Source organism: Prionailurus viverrinus, chromosome X (assembly GCF_022837055.1).
Source record: "Prionailurus viverrinus isolate Anna chromosome X, UM_Priviv_1.0, whole genome shotgun sequence".
In the NCBI taxonomy this organism is placed as follows: domain Eukaryota; kingdom Metazoa; phylum Chordata; class Mammalia; order Carnivora; family Felidae; genus Prionailurus; species Prionailurus viverrinus.
In genome coordinates this window covers 30,203,119-30,226,919 of record NC_062579.1, presented here as the reverse complement: position 1 = coordinate 30,226,919, position 23,801 = coordinate 30,203,119, and the positions used below count along the sequence as shown (strand labels likewise).

Below are 23,801 nucleotides of genomic sequence, written 5' to 3'. Positions count from 1 at the left end.
TTAAAAACAAGGAGGGATTTTAATAAGTCAAATTAGATACGCACCATGTAAATTTCCAACTGTCACAGAAGGACATGATTATAAGCTGTAGTCACAGAAGCATAAGAATTAATTGAAAGTTCTGTTTCTTCCTCCGGACATTTGAATGCATAAAAACAGAATTTATACTACTGAGGAGACAATACTGTAATAAACTCATCTTCCTCCTTAGAGGGTTAAACCACTGAGGGTAACCCATGTTTTATTCACCTTTGTATTCTTATCTCCTAGTGTACCAACAGGTTATCAATAAATATTGTAGAAGGGATGGATGAATACACTGATGGGATCAATCAGCTAGGTGGATGGTTGGGTTTATTAAGTTATTGCTTCATCAATAAAAGAAGTACAAATGATTCAGAAGTTCTGTATTGATGCATTAACATCTACAAAGGAAGACAAAGAACTTTCCATTTGTTATTATTTATTCTTACATCCTTCTGATAACAGCTTGTATTACATCTTCGACAGCTGAAAATTTACTCTGTTCAAAGGTCAAATGTATCTGACATGGCTCATATTTTTTAATGTATTTTTTTAAACTTACGCTTCTGACAGAAGAAAACTACCTATGTTTCATAACTTGCTTAAGCCTGAAATGCTTTAACTGGAAAACTACCCTCTACTCATTCACTCACTCTCTTATTCTTCTAATCCATGAGCATGGAATGTTTTTCCATTTCTTGGTATCTTCTTCAATTTCCTTCATAAGCTTTCTATAGTTTTCAGCATACACATCTTTTACATCTTTAGTTAGGTTTCTTCCTAGGTCTTTTATGATTCTTGGTGCAATTGTGAATGGGATCAGTTTCTTTATTTCTCTTTCTGTTGCTTCATTATTGGTGTATAAAAATGCAACTGATTTATGTACATTAATTTTGTATCCTGTGACTTTGCTGAATTTATGTATCAGTTCTAGTAGAATTGGGGAGCACTGAAACATATAAAACAATCACAAACATCAGCAACCTTATTGATAAGAATGTCGTAATTGCAGGGGATTTTAATACTCCACTTACAGCAATGGATATATCATCTAGACAGAGAATCAATAAAGAAACAAGGGCCCTGAATGATACATTGGATCAGATGAACTTGACAGATATATTTAGAATTCCACATCCCAAAGCAACGGAATATACTTTCTTCTCAAGTGTGCATGGAACATTCTCCAAGATAGATCACATACTGGGTCACAAAACAGCCCTTAATAAGTATAAAAGAATTGAGATCATACCATTCACACTTTCAGATCACAATGCTATGAAACTTGAAATCAACCACAGGAAAAAGACTGGAAAACCTCCAAAACCATGGAGATTAAAGAGCATCCTACTAAAGAATGAATGGGTCAACCAAGAATGAATGGGTCATCCTACTAAAGAATGAATGGGCAATTAGAGAAGAAATTAAAAATTATATGGAAACAAATGAAAATGAAAATACAATCCAAATGCTTTGGGATGCAGTGAAGGCAGTCCTGGGAGGAAAATACATTGCAATCCAGGCCTATCTCAAGAAACAAGAAAAATCCCCAATACAATATCTAACAGCACACCTAAAGGAACTAGAAGCAGAACAGCAAAGACACCCCAAACCCAGCAGAAGAAGAGAAATAATAAATCAGAGCATAAATAAACAACATAGAATCTAAAAAAAAAACAGTAAAGCAGATCAATGAAACCAAGGGTTGGTTTTTTGAAAAATAAACAAAACTGATAAACCTCTAGCCAGGCTTCTCAAAAAGAAAAGAGAGAGGACCCAAATACATAAAATTAGAAATGAGAATGGAATTATTACAGCCAATCCCTCAGAAATACAAGCAATTATCAGGGAATACTATGAAAAACTATATGCCAACAAACTGGACAACCTGGAAGAAATGGACAAATTCCTAAGCACCCACACACTTCCAAAACTGAAGCAGGAAGAAATAGAAAACTTGAACAGACGCATAACCAGCAAAAAAAAATGGGATCAGTTATCAAAATCTCCCAACAAATAAGAGTCCTGGACCAGATGGCTTCCCTGGGGAATTCTACCAGACATTTAAAGCAGAGATAATACCTATCCTTCTTAAGCTGTTCTGAAAAAATAGAAAGGGAAGGAAAACTTCCAGACTCATTCTATGAAGCCAGCATTACTTTGATTCCCAAACCAGACAGAGACCCAGCAAAAAAAGAGAACTACAGGCCAATATCCCTGATGAATATGGATGCAAAAATTCTCAACCAGATACTAGCAAATCGAATTCAACAGCATATAAAAAGACTTATTCACCATGATCAAGTGAGATTCATTCCTGGGCTGCAGGGCTGGCTCAATATTCACAAATCCATCAATATGATACATCACATGAATAAAAGAAAAGATAAAAACCATACGATCCTGTCAATAGATGCAGAAAAAGCATTTGACAAAATATAGCATCCTTTCTTAATAAAAGCCCTCGAGAAAGTCAGCATAGAAGGAACATACTTAAGCATCATAAAAGCCATTTATGAAAAGCCCACAGCCAATATCATCCTCAATGGCGAAAAACTGAGAGCTTTCCCCCTGAGATCAGGAACACGACAAGGATGTCCACTCTCACCGCTGTTGTTTAACACAGTGTTGGAAGAACCAGCAATCAGACGACAAAAGGAAATCAAAGGCATCAAAATTGGCAAAGATGAAGCTGAGATTTCACTTTTTGCAGATGACATGATACTCTACATGGAAAATATGCATTTTCACTAGATACATATTACACAGAGTCTCACTAACTTACAATTTTTAAAATACTTTTTCATCAACCAAAAGTTATCAGGTTTATAGGAAGACAGTATATGACCCAAATCAAGAGAAACAAAGAAACAAAATATCAGTCCCATCAGGGACTCAGATAATATAACTGTCATTTGTAGACTTTTAAATAATTATAAATAATTTTTCCAAGAAACTACAAGAAAAAGGTGAAGGTCAACAGAGAGTTAGAATTGTAACAAAAGCAAAATGAAAAATCTAAAATTGAAAAACACAACTAAAGGATGAATAAGTGTGCTTAACAGCAAATTAGACACAAAGATAAGATTAGTGAAGTGAAAGATCAGAAAAAATATACAAAATGAATTCAGAGACACAAAAGGATAAAAAATATGGAAAGGAATAGAAGAGATATATGAAAACTGTTGAATATATAAGAATATATAAGCTATATATTTGGAGTATTTGGAGTAGAGGAGAGAGAAGGGGGAAAAAGCAATATGGGAAGAGATATTATCTGAGAAATATTTGAACATGACAAAAGAGGGGCGCCTGGGTGGCGCAGTCAGTTGAGCGGCCGACTTCAGCCAGGTCATGATCTCGCGGTCCGTGAGTTCGAGCCCCGCGTCAGGCTCTGGGCTGATGGCTCAGAGCCTGGAGCCTGTTTCCGATTCTGTGTCTCCCTCTCTCTCTGCCCCTCTCCCATTCATGCTCTGTCTCTCTCTGTCCCAAAAATAAATAAACGTTGAAAAAAAAAATTAAAAAAAAAAGAACATGACAAAAGATATTAATAGATGCAAATTTAAGACACTCTAGATTCCCCAACATGGACAAATGTAATAAAATCAGACATAGGCTAGATGCGTTATAGAAACTCTGTATATACAACAGAAAAGGGGAAAATAGTAAAAGTAGACAATGAAAAATATTATTACAGTTGATTCCTGGACAACACAACTTGGTGGGTTTTTTTTCAAGTTTTTATGTAAATTATAGTTAACATTTAAATTATAGTGCAATATTGGTTTCAGGCATAGTATTCAGTGATTCATCATTTAAATACAACACTCAGTGCTCATGATAACAAGTGCCCTCCTTTTTTTTTAATGTTTTTATTTTATTTTTGAGACAGAGAGAGAGCATGAACGAGGGAGGGTCAGAGAGAGAGGGAGACACAGAATCTGAAACAGGCTCCAGGCTCCGAGCTGTCAGCACAGAGCCTGACGCAGGGCTCGAACTCACAGACTGTGAGATCATGACCTGAGCCGAAGTCGGACGCTTAACCAACTGAGCCACCCAGGCGCCCCATCACAAGGCGCCCCTCCTTAATACCCATCACCCAACTAGCCCATGCCCTACCCACTTCCCTCCATCAACCCTCAGTTTGTTCTCTATCTTTAAGAGTCTCCCATGGTTGGGGCAGCTGGGTGGCTCAGTCGGTTAAGTGTCCAACTCTTGATTTCGGCTCAGGACGTGATCTCACATTTCCTGAGATCAAGCCCCACGTTGGGCTCTGTGCCTACAGCTTGGATCTTGTTTGGGATTCTCTCTCTCCCTCTCTCTCTGCCCCTATCCTCCTGTGCTCTCTCTTAAAATAAATAAAACACTTAAAAAAAAAGAGTCTCTCATCATTTGTTTCACTCTTTTCCCCCCTCCCATATGTTCATTTGGTTTTTTTTAAAAAAATATTTTTTAATGTTTATTTTTATTTTCGAGAGAGAGAGAAGGAGCACAAGCAGGGCAGGGGCAGAGAGGGAGACACAGAATCCAAAGCAGGCTCCGGGCTCTGAGCTGTCAGCACAGAGCGTGACGCAGGTGGGGCTCGAACTCTTGAACTGCAAGATCGTGACCTGGGCCGAAGTTGGACACTTAACCGACTGAGCCACCCAGGTGCCCCTGTTCATCTGTCTTGATGGACAATACAAGTTTGAATGGTGTGGCTTCACTTATATGTGGAGTTTTTTCAATATATTGTTAAAATTTTTGGAGATTTGTGACAATTTGAAAAACTCAGAGGAAATGCACTGCCTAGAAATATTAAAGAATTAAGGAAAATCTATGTCATGAATTGCATAAAATATATGTGGACACTAGTCTGTTACCATTTACTACCATAAAATATGTACAAATATATCATAAAAAGTTAAACCTTATCAACATTTATGTACACAAAGACTTAGAGACTATATATGGCGCTATTTGCAGTTGAGAAAAATGTATACAAAAGTAAAGATACAGTATTAAATCATGATTGCATAAAATTACCTGTAGTATAAGCTCCAGTACTGTAGTAATTTTGTAGCCCCCTCCTGTTGCTCTTGCGGTGAGCTCAAGTGTTGCAAGTATCTACTTAAGGTGCCAAGTGACATTAATCATCTCTGCATGAATAGTTCATCTCTACAGTAAACCACGTATCACAGTAAAAAGTGATCCCTCATGGTTCTCATAGTTTTCGCATTTAGTGCAATACCTCAAACCTCAAATGACACCACTGGACCCATACAGAGTGCCACTAGTGATGCTGGAAGTGCTCCCAAGAAGTAGAGAAAAGTCATGATATTATAAGAAAAAGATGAATTGCTTGATATGTACCACAGATTGAGGCCTGCGGCTGTGGTTGCCCGCCCATTCAAGATATATGAATCCACTGTGAGGACCATTGTAAAAAAGAGAAAAAGAAACTCATGAAGCCATTGCTGCAGTTACACCAGCAAGCGGGAAAACCTTGCACTTTTTGCAAAATACCTCTCTATCTTGTATAAAAAAATGCAGCTTTTATGTAGGTGCAGGACTGTCACAAGAAAGGCGTAACCTATAGACTCTAACATGATTTGGGGGAAAAAAATGAAATCCTGATATGACAACTTAAAGCAAAAGAAAGGTGTAGACTCTAAAGCTGGAGAATTTCATGCCAGCCAAGGATGGTTTGGTAATTTTAGAAAGAGGTTTGCCTTAAAAAAAATGTCAAGATAAGAGGAGAAGCATCTTTAGCCAACTTAGAGGCAGCAGATGAGTTTCCAGACAGCACTTACAAACTCACTGAGGAGAAAGGATATTTGCTCAAATAGGTTTTTAATGCAGATGAAAGTAACCTATTCTGGGGGAAAAATACCACAAAGGACATTTGTTAGTAATGAAGAGAAGCGAACACTAGGATCCAAGACAGGAAGGGATAGGCTAACTGTACTTTTATGTGCAAATGCAGTTGGGTTTATCATCAGCACTGCCCTTATCTATAAAGCCGCTAAACTCTTAACCTTGAAGAAAAAAGATAAACATCAGCTGCTAGTGTTTTGGTTGTACAACAAGAAGGTGTTAACAATGAGAACCCTGCTTTTAAATTGGTTTCAAAGATTCCGTCCCTAAAGTCAGGAAACACCTTGACAGTAAAGTACTACCTTCTAAAGTTCTTTTGATTTGGACAATGCCCCTGACCACCCAGAAGACCATGAGTTCAACACCAATGAAGTAGTCTACTTGTGCCCAAACACAGTATCTCTAATTCAGCCTCTAAAGCAGGGGGTCATAAGGATCTTTAAGGCTCATTATACGTGGTACTCTATGGAATGGATTGTCAACATTATGGAAGAGAACCCTAATAGAGAAAACATGAAAGCATGGGAAGATTACACCACTGGAGACGCCACTGTTGTTATAGGAAAATCCACAAAAGCCATCAGCCCAAAATAAAAAATTTCTGCTGGCGAAAACTGTGCACAGATGTTGTACGTGACTTCACGGGGTTTATACAGAGCCAGCCAAGGAAATCATGAAAGAGATTCTGGTTATGGCAAAAAAGGTGAGGAGTAAAGGGTTTCAAGGTACGAATCTTAGAGAAGTTCAAGAGCTAACAGACATCACATCAGAGGAATTAGCAGAAGACGACTTGATGGAGATAAGCAATTCTGAACAAGAACAGATGATGAAGAGTAAGACATAGAAGAAGTGGTGCCAGAAAACAAATTGAAATTAGCTAATTGAGCAGAGGAGTCTCAGTTACTCAACATGGCTTTGGTTTCTTTCACAACACGGACCCTTCTATGATAGGGGCACTCAAACTAAAGCAAGCCATGAAAGAAGGGTTGGTACCATAGAGAAATATTTTTAGAGAAATGAAAAAGCAAAAAAGTCAGAAATTACAATGGATTTCTGTAAAGTTACACTGAGGGTGCCTGTCTTTCCCGCCTTCTCTTGTACCTCCTCGACCTCTTCTGCCTCTGCCACCCCTGAGACAGCAAGACCAACCCTTCCTCTTCCTCCTTAGCCTACTTAATGTGAAGACGACAAGGACAAAGACCTCTGTGATGATCTACTTCCACTTAATGAATAGTAAATAATCATCATGCTGTACAGTTAATAAACTTCTATGTTCATAGAGTTAATAATCAACTTATCTGTTATGTGTGTGTGTGTCTCTGTGTGAAAATCTAATTAACTGTGCTGTTAAGAAACGTATGAGACATTTTGTGTCATCATCATCATGGCCTAAGTATTCACTGCGTGGAACATTTTGTGCAAGACATGTATGGAAGTGGTCAGCCTATGCTCACCTAGGCATAAGGTGAGTGATATTTAACATACAATGAACAATGTACTAGTTTCCTTACCATCTTCTAACGTTGCTTTCAAAGATATCATATATATCTTTAATATATATATGTAATATATATAATATCTACAGTATTTTATATCAAAGAAGACAATACTGGTGTAGGTACTGACAGATGATTCATCTTGTAAACAGATGATGTAAACTTAGCTTACAGTATTGATACAGTACAGTAATGTAAATGTATTTTCTCTTCCCTAAGATTTTCTAGCTCACTTTATTGTCAAAATATAGTATATAACACATGTAACATACGAAATATGTGGTAATAAATGGTTTATGTTACTGGTAAGGCTTCTGGTCAAGAGAGGCTATTAAGTTTTCAGGGAGTCAAAAGTTATACATAGATTTTTAACTATGTGGGGCGTCAGTGCCCCTAACCCCACGTTGTTCAAGGGTCAACAGTACCTTCAAAAAAGCAACAATATAGTGGTATCTTACTTCCTGACAGAAGCATTGGAAGCCAGAAGTCAATGGAATAAGGTCTTCAAATAAGTGAAAGTTAGTAACTTCTAACCTAGAGTTCAGTAACTGGCAAAAACATGCTTGAAAATTAAGGATAAAGTAAAGCATTACTAAAAACAAAAACAAAAACAAAAACAAAAACTGAGTATTTATCACCAGGAGAACTACACTAAAGGAAACACTGAAGGGTAACCCTTAGGCAAGAGGAAAACTATCCCAGAAGGAAGCACAAAATGTAGTAATAAAAATACAGAGCAATGGAAAGGGTAACAGTGCAATAAATCTAAGTAAATATTAACTATAAAATAACAGTACTGTCTTATGTGATTAAGTATGTTAGTCTGAATGTCTGTGTCCCCCTTGTAATTCATGTTGAAACACAATTCCAATGTCCTGGTATTTGGGGGTAAAGCCCTTGGCAGGTGACTGTGGCCCTTATCAAGAGAGCCCAGAGACTTTCTTTGCCCCTTTCACAATGTGAGGACACAATGAGAAGACAGCTGTCTATGAACCAAGAAGCAGGCCTTCAGCAGACAACATATCTGCCAGAACCTTGATCTTGGACTTCTCAGTCTCCAAAAGTGTGAGAAATCAATTTGTGTTGTTTATAAGCCGCCCAGTCAGTGTTATTCTGTTACGGCTGTCTGAATGGGCTAAGACAAAGTGTATATGTGTATCTCTGTAAGTACAAATACATGTGTATGTCTATGTATAGATATAGATAGATATGCAGATATTCTACATGTACGATAGCACTAGAAGGGGAGTACAGGGAGTTAAAGGATTTTAACATTCTGATATTTCTTGGAACTGCCAAAAGGACTCATTTATATTAGATTTTAGTAAGTCAAGAATGTATGTCGTAATCTCTCAAGTGATCACTAGATGAGTGATAAAAAAATCTATAAATAATAAAGAAGAGAAATAGAAAAAATACTTAGACAACCTAAATGAAGGCCAATAATTTGAAATAAAGAAAGGAATACATGGGACAAAGAGCAAGTAAATAGGTGGTAGATTTTAAGTAAAATGTATGAGTAACTTTTTTAGTACAAATGGAATAAATATCTTAATGAATGACAACTGTTGGGTAGGATTTAACACACACGTGCACAATTATATGCTACTTACAGAAGAGACACCTTAAATATAAGGAAACAGAAGGGTTGAAAGTAAAAGGATAAAAGAGGATTTACCAATCAAACACTAAAAGACACACACACGCACACACACACACACAATGCTGCTGCAGCCATAACAACAAATAAACGTTAAGGAAAAAAAATCATAACTTGCCAACAGGATCAAGTTTTCATAATGTACACCTATAAAATATCAAAATCCAAAATATTTAAGCACTCAAGACGATCACTTTAACATATATAAATAAAATATTATCAGAACTAAAAGGATAGAGAGGCACCTGGCTGGCTCAGTTGGTAGAACATGTGACTCTTGATCTTGGGGTTGTGAGTTTGAGCCCCATAGTGGGTATAGAGATTACTTAAAAATAAAATCTTAAAAAAAAGAACTAAAAGGATAGATAGAAAATCCATAATCATTAATTGAGAGAGGTAAGTATATACCTCTCTCAATATTGGATAGAATACACAGATTGAAAAAATCAGTAAGGATATGGGAGATTTGGACAACACAATTAACAAACATCATTAGATATATCTAGGATATTCAAATAAACACTGCAGAATTTTTTCTTTCAATGGCATAGGAAATATTTAACAACACTGACCATTTGCTGAGCCAAATTTCAAAGACTGAAATCAGAGAATTTCCTCTGACCGCATTGAATTAAGCTAGAAATCAATATCAAAAAGAGATAAAGTTTTATAAAATTAGAAAAAAGACAATTATAAAGATCTCATATCGAAAAAGATGATGGAAATTATTAAACAGAATGCAGTAAAGGTACTAAAATGAATGACATAAAAATGTGTGGGATGCAGCTGAAGCAGTGAAAACAGGAAAATTTATATTCTGAAATGCATATGTTAGAAAAAACAAAGGCTAGGAAAGCAAGTATCTAAACACCTGAATCAAAAAAATCATTACTGAAAAAAATGGAAAAAAAGGAGAACGAGATATAAAATATAGAACCTAGATGTACTAAAGGATGAGAATATATCCATTCAAATATCAGGGAATATAGAAACTTGAAAAGTTTGAGTCATCACAGTTTTAAAGTCACTTGAGAAGGAGTTGGGATCCAAATCTCAGTCCAGAGTAAATGTCATAGAGAGGATTCCATCGGGGGACGCAAGGCTATAACATTTATTCACCTAAAAGTCATCCAATACACGTAGGGAAATGGAATGATATTATTCTGAAATAACCTTCTTTTATAGACTGGCCATGCTTTAAAGTGACTTTTATTAAACATATTAATTATATTCACAATTTCTAAATTAAATATCCATGATGCAAAAAAGTCACTAGTGAAAGATACATTAAATCTAAAGAAAGCAAAAAGAAGGAAACAAATAAAGAAGGCAGAAAGCAATAAAATTCAAAACAAATATGCAATATGGCAAAAAAGATACAAGTATTAGAAAGGAAGAAATAAAAGTCATTCTTCACAGATGACATGATTGTATATAAATAAAATCTGAAAGGCTCCGCAGAAACTGTTATAAACAACAAGTAAATTTAAAAAGATTGCTAAATACAAGGTCAGACTATTCAAATCAACTGTATTTCCACATTGCAACAATTAGAAAATAAAATTTAAAAAAGATACTATTCGGGGTACTTGGGTGGCTCAGTCAGTCAAGCGTCAGACTTCGGCTGAGATCATGATCTCACAGTTTGTGAGTTCGAGCCCCACATTTGGCATACTGCTGTTAGCCTAAGGGCCCACTTCAGATCCTCTGTGCCCCTCTCTCTCTGCTCCTCCCCTGCTCATGCACTTGCTCGCTTGCTCTCTCTCTCTCTTAAAAATAAACATTTTAAAAAGATACTGTCTGGAATAACATAAAAATCAAGTACTTGGAATAAATCTAATAATGTGTAAAAGTTGTACCCAGAGACTATAACATTTTATTGAGAGAAATTAAAAGCAAATAAATAGGCACATAGTGTTTGTGTATAGAGAGACTAAATTCTGAAAGATGTCAATACTCCCCCAAAAGCATCTGTGGATATAATACAATTCCTATAAAAATGCCAATAGGGTTTATTTTGTGGGAACTGTTAAGCTGATTCTAAAATTTATATGAAAATGCCAGGGGTCAATAATAACCAGGGAATTCTGAACAAAAAGAACAGGGTTGCAAGTCTAAACCTGCGGCACTGGCAGAATGATAGATTAGTCATAAATAATACTTGGTTTGTGAAAGGAACACTGTAGAACAGTGAAAAAATGATGGTCATTTTAATGAATGTTCCTGGGTCATGTGCATATACATATTCAAATATAAAAATAAATCCCTAAATCATAAGCATACGCAAAAATCAGTTCCAGGCAGATTGTAGGTCTAAAGGTAAAAGTTAAACCTATAACGATACAGAAGATCACATAGGAGAATGTTTTTATGATTTGAAAGTTAGGGAAAGTTTTCTTTAACAGGATATAGAAAAAAAATTCCACTAATCAAACAGGAAGAGATAAACGAATTGAGCCACTAAAAATTAGAGATTTCTGTTCATTAAATGGCAGCATTAAGAGTAAAAAGGCGGGGCGCCTGGGTGGCGCAGTCGGTTAAGCGTCTGACTTCAGCCAGGTCACGATCTCGCGGTCTGTGGGTTCGAGCCCCGCGTCGGGCTCTGGGCTGATGGCTCAGAGCCTGGAGCCTGCCCCTCCCCCGTTCATGCTCTGTCTCTCTCTGTCCCAAAAATAAATAAAAAACGTTGAAAAAAAAATTAAAAAAAAAAAAGAGTAAAAAGGCAAGTCAGAAAAGTATCTATAACAGAAATAACCAACGTGGTTTGTATGCAGGATATATAAAGAGGTTCTTCAAATTAGTCAGTAAAAGACAACAGAAAAATAGGCAAGAGACTTGAACTAGCACTTCACCAAAAAGGATGTTCAAATGGTCAATAAATATACGAAAATATTCTCATTCTCGTTAGTAATAAAGAAAATGTAAATTACTCCACTATACAGTCAACAAAATTATAAAAGTAAAAATGTAAACAATTACAATGTCCGTGCACTGCTAATGAAAAGGTAATGTGGCACAACCACTCCGGAAAATTTAAAATTTGATCTGGCATCATCTACTGAAATGGAACACATGCATATTCTGTGACACAGCCATTTTAGTCCTATGTATATATCCAACAGAAATGCATACACATGTGCGCTAAGAGACATGTACAAGGATATTTATAGTAACATTATTTGTAAGAGGTGAAAACTGAAAACATCCCAAATATTCATTAATGATAGAATAGTTTATCAATTTATGTATATTTCTCTTTTTAATGTTTGTTTACCTTAGAGAGAGAGAGAGAGCATGCAAGCAATCAGGGGAGGGGCAGAGACAGAGGGGGACAGAGGATCCCAAGCAGGCTCTGTGTTGACAGCACAGAGCCCAATGTGGGGCTCAAATCCACGAACCGTGAGATCATGACCTGAACCAAAGTCGGACGCTTAACCCACCGAGCCGCCCAGGCGCCCCTAATTCATGTATACTTCTAACCTGTAATATTACCAAACAGTAAAAATGAATAGATGACTAATAGAGGTGACAAAATACACTAGTCTCACAAGTATAATGTTAACAAAGTTATCAACAAACAAATACACACCACGTCATTAAGTTTACATAAAGTATAAAGGAGTCAAAGCTCATCTATGACGTTAGCAGGATAGTGTTTCTTTTTGGGAGATAAAAAAGGGAGCAGTGACTGGGAGGAGGAATGGGAAAGGCTTCTGGAGTATTAATAATGTTCTACTTCTTTACCTTAGAGATAACGGCACAGAAATTGTTACAATTCCCTAAGCCGTTCACCAGTGCTTCTCAAGCAGGGGCAAATTTTCCTCCTCAGGGGACATTCAGCACCTTCTGCAGGAATTTTTCATTGTCACACTGGAGGGTGGAAGAGGGGTGCTACAGGCATCTAGCGGGTGGAGGCCAGGGATGTTGCTAAACATCCTGCAGTGCGTTAGACACTGTCACTCTCCAAATTATATCAGCCAGGATATCAGTAATGCTGAAATTGAGAAACTCCGCTGTATACTTGTTACTTGTGTTCTTTTGTGTAAGTTAACTCTGATAAAAGAAACCCAGAAGGCCATTTGTATAAGGGTCAATAAAAAACAAGGACATTAGTCTCCATCCAAGTTTTCCTATTTCTCTTTCTTTGCTTCTTGTTAATTTTTCAATTCCATTTGTTGCCTGCTAGTGGTCACTAAGAATGGGGAGGGAGAAATGTCCCTCAAAGTTGTGTAGACGCAAAACTAAAATTGAGAAAATTCTGTCCATTAATTTATTATTTCCTTGGTGACTTAGTATCTGACTATCCTGGAAGAGCCTTTATAGCCAACTCTGAAATGCCAAATTAAGGGGAGCAGAATTGGAGAAAGCTATTACAACACACTCAGACAAACTTTCTAAAAAATGTCCAGAGTTGAAAACAGCAACTGCTGCATTACTTACTTGACTCACAGATGTATCGTGTTATTTTCGACGAGAAAGCAAAGTGATCAACTTTTGATAGTTTTTCTCAACAGGCATAAGGAGAAATAGCCAAAGGAAACAATTTGATTTCATGTGAAATTAAGATGTCTAACATTATTTTTGCATCCTGATTTGCAGATGACTAAACTTCATTTAGAAAATGAATACAGATTTGGGAATTCTGAGGAAGATGGATTCCTAAGCTCACCTCATCCCATGGATACAACTAGGTAACACCCACACCAGTGTACTTAACCAGAGAATGACCCAACGACTGGCGGAGCTGACTTTCCACACCTAAATGTGGACAAGAGGACACATTGAAGAGGGTAGGAAGAGCACAGATGTAGTTCAGAGCTAAACAGACTCACAGGACTGTCCCTGGGAGAAAGGGACACTGCAGGCATGGAGGAGGAGATCGCCACACCAGGCACCTGCATGGCGAAGACAAAACCCGTAACATTTGGCTTTGAAAACCAGAGGGACCTTATTTTCTGAGTTCTTACAATCAGCGGGGCTTAACACCCGGAACCTTAAAAATCAGGGGGCGTGGCTCTGGGACAGCCAGGAGGGGGAAAGGAAACTGAGTCCCCATCCTTAAGGAGCAAACAAACAGCTCCACTGAGATAAAGCAGAGAAGCAGTTTGAAAAACACCTGAGGTATATGGGACGGAGACTTGTTTCTTAATCTCAGAGCATGTGCCGGAGGGGCAGGGATCATTGGGAGACTTCTCCTAGAACAACATTGCTGGCAGGCACCATTTCCCTCTCTTGCCCCACCCCCAATCTAGACACACAGTCACCTATGGGAATCACCTTGCTAACAGTGTGCCATGCCCTAGCATTCTTCTGTGGACCTGCCGCCTCCAATACGCTTTGACCAGAGCTCATCCAAAGTGTTGCCACAAGCCTAGCAGTATGAAAGCAGCCCTGACAGAGGCCGGTGAAACTCCAAAGTGACCCCTGCCCCAGGAAGAGGGGAAGATAACCACACACACCACTACAGACCCAACAGTGGGCTGGGGGGAAGACATCTGGTCTGACTGCAGGGACCACTCACCAACAAAAGATTCCCAGGGGACAACTCAGGGAGAGTGCCCTGCAGTTCGGTGCCATTGGATACCTGGCAAATGCCAGGTCTGACTTAAATGAAGCATAAGACAGCCTCAGAGTGGCCCACTAACCCCAGAGAGACCAAACCCTGCCCACAACAGGCAAAGAGAGCCATTGCAGACAAGTGTACTGAAGGCAAATTGGCTCAGCCACAACAGTAGAGTGCACATAACACATAGGAGACACCCCTGAAGCACCAGGTTCTGGTGAAAAGGGGACACTACATCGCAGGGCACTCTAGGACTTCTTCTTCATAAGGCTACTACTTTTAAGAGCAGGAGACATGGCTGACTTTTCTAACACATAGAAACAGACACAGACAGACAAAATGAAGAGACAGAGGGATGTGCCCTAAATTAAAGAACAGGGCAAAATCACAGAAAGAGAGCTTAACAAAATGGAAATTAATAATATGCCTGATAGAGAATTTAAAGCAATCATCATAGAGATACTCACTGGATTTGAGAAGAGTGGAGGATCTCAGTGAGACCCTTAAGAAATGAATAGAAAACATATAAACTGTGGACTTTCTAAGTAATTTCCAAGAAATTTGTAAATTCTTTTTTTAATGTTTATTTATTTTTGAGAGAAAGACAGAGCACAAGTGTGTGGGGGGGAAGCAGAGAGAGAGGGAGACATAGAATCCGAAGCAGGCTCCAGGCTCTAAACTATCAGCACAGAGCCCGACATGGGGCTCAAACTCACGGACTGTGAGATCATGACCTGAGCTGAAGTCAGACGCTTAACCGACTGAGCCACCCAGGCTTCCTGAGCTGATTTTTTTTTTTTTTAGCAGATACTTGGCAGGCCAGAAGGGAGTGGCATGATATAGCCTAAGTACTGAAAGAAAAACCTGCAGCAAAGAATACTCTATCCAGCAGGGCTATCATTCAAAACAGAAGTGTTTTCCAAACAAAAATTAAAGGAATTCATGACCACTAAACCAATCCTGCAAGAAATGTTAAAGGAGATTCAATGAGTGGAAAAGAAAGACCATAGGCAGGAGTAAGAAAAGTAGGAAGCAGAAAACCAGTAAAATTAAGCATATCTATAAAATTCAATCAAGGTAATCATGAAATAATACAATGTCAAGTATGAATATATGCCTAAAACGTGGGGGTGGGGGCAAAAGAGAGAGGACTCAAACAGAAATGAAAGAAGAGAAATAACAACCAATACTGCAGAAATACACAAGAATTATAAGAGAATATTATAAAAAATTATATGGACAACTGGACAACTTAGAAAAATGGATAAATTCACAGAAACATGTAACTTCCCAAAACTAAATCAGGAAGAAATAAAAAAATGTGGGGGCTCCTGGGTGGCGCAGTCGGTTAAGCGTCCGACTTCAGCCAGGTCACGATCTCGCAGTCTGGGAGTTCGAGCCCCGCGTTGGGCTCTGGGCTGATGGCTCAGAGTCTGGAGCCTGTTTCCGATTCTGTGTCTCCCTCTCTCTCTGCCCCTCCCCCGTTCATGCTCTGTCTCTCCCTGTCCCAAAAATAAATAAACATTGAAAAAAAAATTAAAAAAAAATGTGAACAGGTTATCAGCAATTGTAATTGAATCAGTTCTCAAAAAATTCCCAAGAAACCAGGTGGCTTCAGAGTTGAAATCTTCCAAACATTTAAGGAGTGCTAATACCTATTCTTCTCAAAGTACTAAAAAAAATAGTAGAGGGAAGAACGTTCCAAATTCAGTCTGTGAGGTCAGCATGACCCTGATACCAAAACAGGATAAAGATACTACAAATAAAAAAGAAAGAGAACTACAGGCCAATATCTTTGATGACCATAGATGCAAATATCCTCAACAAATACTAGCAAACTGAATCTAACAACACATCAGAGAGATCATTCACCATGATCAACCTGGATTTATTCCTAGGATGCAAGGCAGGGGGTCAATATTCACAAATCAATCAACCAATGTGATACGTCACAGCAATAAGAGAAAGGATAAAAACCATACGCTCATTTCAATAGACGCAGAAAAAGCTTTGCCCCGCATGTGACGTGGAAAGCAGGCTGGATGGATATTTCATACTCTTCCTGCCAGTCACCGCACACATCTAAGGATGGCTTCGGGGAATTGCCTGTGCCTTCTGAGAAGACATGTGAGCCAAGTGGGGCTATAAGTGAAGAAAGCTTGTGCGTGGTTTTCAAATGTAGAAAGAGACCTCATTCTGCCAGGCTTCAAATTTGACTGTTTTACAGTCTTTAAAACTAAAAATACTGTTCTCTATTTTGCTAGTGTATGCTTACTCATGCGCGCGCGCGCACACACACACACCCCCCTCTCCAGAATTCTACAAAGGCATTGCTGAGCCTGTGTTGGGCTATATTTGTATTCTACTCTCTATCCCTAAATTTTAAATACTTTTTTCTGTTTTTCTTTCCCCATTCCAATCCTTTCAGTCATCAAATCCGGCATTCCGCACAAAGACAAGAAACTCACGCGACTTTGGCACAGATGGTGCATTGCCAGCTGCCGTCAAGGCCCGAGACCCGACATTCGCTGCACACTCTCAGTGAGCAGGCCCGGCACGGGTCTCCTCGGTCGAATATTAAGCCCAGGTTTCTCTGACAGTAGACACAGACTCTGCTGGTTTCTTGTTGAGTCTTCCCACTTCTACGTTTTGCTTCTAAGAGTTCATTTTTCAGCTTCCTGGAAGGAGAGGGAGAAAAAACATCGCTGAACACAAAAAGAAAACAGAGGTACAGAGCTCTCTTCACTTAAGGGGTATTTTCACTTGGAAGAACACTTGAGAGAATCAAGGAGTCAGAGCCAAATGCTTTGAGGAAACACAATTTCTTTCTCTAACATCGGTAATCTTTCGGTATCAGTAGTGGAAAACCACAGCGCTTATGTTTTACGTTTGAATTCGGATGTCCTCCACCGCCACTACTATTTTGCTATTAGTACTGATTCACATGCTACTCTAACTTCACCAGTACGTCTCCGATATCTTAAGGCGGGAGTACAACCCATCTGGCAGCTCGCCCAGTACCACGTTCCTTACCTGCCTGGATACACTACATGAAGCAAGAGTGTGAAATCACTGACACTTTCCCCAAGCGATCCAATAAACAGTTTTCTACAAAGACATGTCCCAACACTTCTCAGCATTGGATGGTTTCCGACAACTACCGCCAACCTGTATGTTCTATCAGGAATCAGCTGTCCAAACTGAGGCAATGATTTGTCAGCTAAACCCTAATTTCTTCGTTTCTAAAATAGGGGTAATAATGTTCTTACGTGATTGTTTTTAACTTTGAGCAAGATAATATACGTAAAGTTACCGGCATGGTGCCTGGCATATACTAAATAAATGCTAGTTCTACGTCCCTTTGTTTAATGCCTGACACGTAATTTTTTAAATATACACATTAGAAATGAGCTATTCAAAGTGATGCAACAGGGAACTTACTGGGAATGCATAATTTCAGTCCCCACCTTAGACCTAGTGGATCAGTCTGCATAGTCACAAAATCTCCAGGTGATCCGAGTTTCAGACGCACAGCTTTGGACAATCTGTGCTCAAATTTGGCTATATGCTGGAATCACCTGGGAGGATTTTAAAAGTACTGATTCTCTAGTCTCCCCTCCCCCCGACTCTGATATTTTTTCAACGTGTGACTATTTATTCTAATATACTGCCAAATTTGGAGAAACAATACTCTAAAAGATAGGCTCATCTCCAGACCCTTCTTGAACACAACATTTCTATGTTCCAGAAGAAACAAACATCCCGGGATCACTTCATACATCTCATAACATTTCCTTTTACATTTGTGGTACTGAGCTCTGTTATACAAAACCAGAAACTAGGTTTTTTAATTGCTAGTCTGATGAGAGATTCCTAACGGGGAGTTTAAAAAAGGAATAAGGTTTCCAAAACCTTTGATTAACTGTCTCATTCATTCATCCAACGAACATTTCTTGACTGCCTAGTGTATGCTGGGCACTCTGGCATTCAAAGACAAAAAATGAGTAAAAACAGGATGATCTGCTAAGGATTCCCAGTATCCTCAATGTTAGTTAAGAAGAGGACAAATGAGGGGCGCCTGGGTGGCGCAGTTGGTTGGGCGTCCGACTTCAGCCAGGTCACGATCTCGCGGTCCGTGGGTTCGAGCCCCGCGTCGGGCTCTGGGCTGATGGCTCAGAGCCTGGAGCCTGTTTCTGTGTCTCCCTCTCTCTCTGCCCCTCCCCCGTTCATGCTCTGTCTCTCTCTGTCCCAAAAATAAACAAAAAAAAAAAGAAGAGGACAAATGATGCAAGATGATTCATTCATTACAACAGGCAGCCATACAGAATGCTCTCAAGTCCTCTTTCTTGTCCACCAAAACTCAGATGACAAGAACCCACAGCAAATTTTCCTAATCCCTGATTTAGAGCTTACAAAGTACCCTTATGCCCTTTTTTTTCTCCATGAACAACTGGCTTAAGAAATTGAATGTAAGAAAAGCTCCACATAATTTGCTTTTGAAAACTTGCAGAAGCTACAAGCTTTAAGATAACAAAATGAGTTCTCATTCGAAGACCACGATTATATTGTCCGGAGAATCACAACAGATGTCTGAACACCTCAGGGCACAGGAGAAATAAAACATTGCTTATTTGAAATCTACAACAATTCATGCAACAATGATAAACAAATTAAAATGGGTAGAGCAAAGACAGCAATCATGGATAGCAGTCCTAGCTGAATAGGCTGGTGGGCAGATCCTCTTCTGGAAAAAAAAATTCCATGACCACTTGCGTGAATCACTTACCAGTTCCTTAATCACTTAGTTCCACAGAATGGGTGAGACCACTTGGAGAAATTATGGCCATAGAGTGAAACATTTTCATCGCATCTTTCTTTGTGCTCTACTGGTAAGACTCTATTTAGCAATCAGGTTTGACTTACGGCATTTCTAAAGGCTGAAAAGACTCGGGGCCCCATGTAAATCATGCCACAAGGAAACAAGAATGTAAAGGTCCCAACATAGTAATGGAATTTCTAAGGCAATTGTTGCTAAGTGTCCCACATACTCTAGGAGCGATCTCTGAGATTGTGGGAAAAGATGGGAAGACTTCCATAGACTGGCACAAAATACTAAACAGCCTGCTGACTTTTCAGATCTCTCGTAGCAATTGTCCTAATTTAATCATGCCTAGGATAATTTACATTAAATGGACATAACCATTTTCAGACACTCAAGAAGAGGAGGAAGGTTCGAGGGAAGGTAATTGCAACTGGGAAAAGAAAGTATGCAAGTGGAGAATTAACACCAAGGAGAAAGGGAGTATAGGCAGCTAGAAGAGAGGAACAGGATGAGAGAGGGCTCTTCCCTCTGCCTTACTAGCCAGCATTTACAAAAAGCAAGGCGGGTTTCCTTTTGTTCCTGCCTTGCTGACCCAGTCTCAGAAAGGTATCTGAGGAAGCTGACTTTCTGGGTTTCGAGCACAGTATCTATTCATCACCGCGCCCCCCCCCCCCCCCCCGCCCCAACCACGTAAGCTAGAAATGCTTCTGGTTCCAAGTAACAGGCTTAAAAATAGGTTTTCGTTTTTTCCCTACATAACAAGAAATCCAGAATTAGGCAGTTCTTGCATTAGTTCAGCTGCAAATCAGGTCATTAAAGACTCAGGATCCTTTCATCCTAATGGTCCCCTATGTTCAAGGTGTGACTTATTATGCAAAATGGACAGCCAGCTGGAGAACCCCATCCTTGTTTGAGACTGGAGGAAGGGGTGGGGTGCGTTGTGGCTCAGTGAGCTTAATTCTACTTCGACTCAGGACATGATCTCACAGTGTGTGGGTTCAAGCCCTGTGTGAGCTCAAGCCCTTTGTGGGGCTCTGTGCTGACAGCTGAGAGCCTGGAGCCTGCTTCAGATTCTGTGTACCCCCCCTCCTCCCCCACACACTCTCTCTCTCTAAAATAAAAACATTAAAAAAAATTTTTTTGTAAAAAGACAGGAGGAAGGGGCAAGCTGTGTCAGCTGTACCTGTCTCTTAAAAGGAAAACAAAACTTGACTTAGAGCTCCTCACCTCAGACTTCTCCTTGGGTTCCTTGATCATGCACTGTCATATCACCACCACTTGCTACAAGGGAGGCTGGGAAAGTATAACAAGTCAGATGGCACATCCCTGCCCTCCTGACATTAAACGTCGTCCTGTGCACCGGTCCACAAAATGTGGTGTGTGATTCCAGGTAAGAGCTTTAGAGTGAATGTGTGGTTTACCACATACCCTCTTCTTTGCATGGAGAATGGTAATGTCCCAGATAGTTTCCACTCTGTAAGTCTAAATCCTGGTCTGAGGATGCTATGAAGTAGAGTCCTCAGCCATCCTCTTCCGGATACGTAGCACAAATGAGAAATAAACCTTCATTGCTTTAAGCCACTGAAAGTTTGAGGCTGTTACTGCAGCATCACTTAGCCAATCCTCACTGCTAAGTCCAGCCTAATTCTTCATCTGACTGGTTCTTCACCTGACTTCCCTATATCCTTTTTACTTGAGCTTTATTTCTGCTTCCCCAGAGAGGCTATCTCTGACGACAAAATCTACAGCAGATACCCATCTCATTCTCACTCCCTGTAATTTTTATTTTAGAGAGAGCGAGCAAGCATGTGAGCAGAGGAGAGGGGGAGAGAGGGGGGGGGGAGAGGGGGGGAGAGAGAGAGAGAGAGAGGGAATCCCAAACAGTTTCCATGCTCAGCATGGAGCCCAATGTGGGGCTTGATCCCATGACCCTGGGATAATGACCTGAGCAGAAATCAAGAGTTAGATGCTCAACCGACGGAGACACCCAGGCACTCCTATAATTTTTAATTACACATTTATTCGGTAGGTTTTTTTTAAACTAGTTTAAGGTTTGTCTTGTCAATTCCTCTGTAATCTCCATTAGGGCAAGACCATATATGCTTTGTTCAGCTGTGCATTTTACTGCAACCTAGTGCCTGGAACATAATAGATATTATGTTAAATGAATAAAAGAAAACATGAGCACAAAATAGCAAGTGCCAGAAAAAGAGGAAGAGGAAGAGGAAGAGGAAGGAGAAAGAAAAGAGATAAAGAGTGAAAGGAAGGAAGGAAAACTCAGCCATGCTGCTTACCAGATGTCACTGGGCATATGAGTTAACCTCTCTGGGTCTCAGTTACTTCAACTTCAAAATAAAGATAAAAATTACTTTCATATCTCCCTCTGAAGGTGTTTGTAAGAGTCAGAGGCAATAAAGTACGATAGTGTGCTTTGTGAATTATAAAAGCCTTTACAATATGAAGTCATCATTATTAAAAGGAGAATGAGAGGGAAACAAAGTACAATGTTGAGTCTGTTCAGGAGAAAGTTAAATTAAAATTGGTTACAATTGAGATCAAAAATACTCTGAAAAAAAATAGTTCAAGCCTGAGAAAACTACAGAATGCTCTCAAGTACTTGTTAAGTAATTACTTCCAGCACTTTTTCTGTCTTTCTTAAGCTCATTCCTACAGTGTTAAGGAAAAATATTTTGATTTTTGCAAATATTAAAAATCTAACCCTTTACTCTGTTTGGTCTTCTCTGAAGAGGTGCAAAAAGTATGGGAGGTGTGGGGTGCCTGGGTGGCTCAGTCAGTTGAGCGTCTGACTCTTGATTTTGGTTCAGGCCCTGTTCTCACGGTTCATAGGATTGAGCCCCGTGTCAGGCTCTACACTGACAGTGAAGAGCCTGCTTGGAATTCTCTCTCTGCCCCTCCTCCTGCTCATACTCTCTTTCAAAAGAAATAAATGAACTGTTTTTAAAAAAGAGTATGAGAGATACAAAGTGTAGCAGACATGAGCAAAACACAAAGAAAAAGAAAAAAGTTTAAGACATTTAATATCAGCTAACACCAGCTCTTTACTTGAGATGAACTCAGGATGCTCTTGCATTTTAAAATATCAGCTTATTCTTTAGATTTCCTTCTTGCTACACAGATGCACTGATATTAACATGCAAATTGATGAGCTATATGTAATTGAAATCTTAAAGACTGAAGAGATGAACTATCTCAACTTCAGTTCAATGATAGAATCTTTTCATTGCAGTACCCTGGTGATATACTGAATTCATTTTTTTTCCATCCCATCAAAAACATTGAATGTATTACAAAGACTGCTTGCTTTATCATTGCATAGACACACTTCTTTCAAATCAGGAACTTCTTTCATTAAAATTCCTGTCACATTCGTGTGGCACTATTTTTCTTTTGTTACCCCATCTAGACTCAATTGTACTCAACTCTATTTTGAACCAAATAAGATGGGAATTTTGGAATGGACACAATTAGCTGCCTGGAAGAGGAAGCTATAAATAACAATTCACAAAGCATCTTTGATTCCTTGATGCCTTAGACAATCCCCAATCTCATCCAGAAGAGCACACCAAGGCCCGAGAGAAATAAATAAGCAAGGATTATTTAGTGGCCAAGAGGATAGGACTCTGGAGGCAGACTGCCTAGGTTCAAATGCTGGCCTTGCCACTTATTACATTTGAGACCTTAAGAAAATTACTTAACTTCTCTATGCCTCAAGATACTCCTTCTGTAAAAAAAGAATTATAATAGTTGCAACCTCATAAGGTTGTTGTGAACATTAAGTAAAAAGTTAAGCCCAGCTTGACATGTAGTAATTACGGAATAGGCAATTCTGATAGGTGTCTCTCCACCTGTTCTTCTCTTCTATATTAATGGAATGTCTAACTAGGCTCATGGCCACTCAGAATGAAGACTACATTTCCCAGTATTCCTTGCAGTTAGGTTTTGTCTTGAGACTCAGTGTTGGCTGATGGGATATGATCAGAAACGACACAGGCAACCTCAAGGTCATGGCCTAGTGGGAAAGAGCCCTTTCCCTTGAACCCCTCGTCCCTTCCAGAGGCTCGGATGAGAACATAGGAATGAGCCATCTTGGATTAAGTGCTAAACTGTCAAGGTGGTGGAACAAGAAAGGCAAGGCACCCAGACCCATATTATCATGGAGCCACCAGAACAAAATCACAAAGCTGCCAGCCAATCCAGGCTTTAATATTAACGAGCAACACATTTCCATCTTATTGAGGCTATTTTTTTAATGTTCATTTATTTTTGAGAGAGACATAGAATATGAGCTGGGGTAGGGGGCAGAGAGAGAGGGAGAGTCAGAATCTGAAGCAGGCTCCAGGCTATGAGCTGTCAGCACAG

At 39.2% G+C, this 23,801-nt stretch overlaps 1 protein-coding gene across 9 annotated transcripts in view; it reads right to left on the bottom strand.

The window, feature by feature from the left end:
- SYTL5 (synaptotagmin like 5) overlaps positions 1 to 23,801 on the bottom strand; it is a 139,357-nt gene that overhangs the window by 77,001 nt on the left and 38,555 nt on the right. For all 9 annotated transcript variants that reach the window (XR_007148996.1, XM_047844306.1, XM_047844313.1 and 6 more), the window contains one exon: positions 17,068 to 17,277. Coding sequence is in view for 8 of the 9 variants with exons in the window: in XM_047844306.1 (XP_047700262.1) it covers positions 17,068 to 17,277 (210 nt within the window). In the remaining variant the exon portion in view is untranslated. The remainder of the gene's footprint in view (positions 1 to 17,067; positions 17,278 to 23,801) is intronic.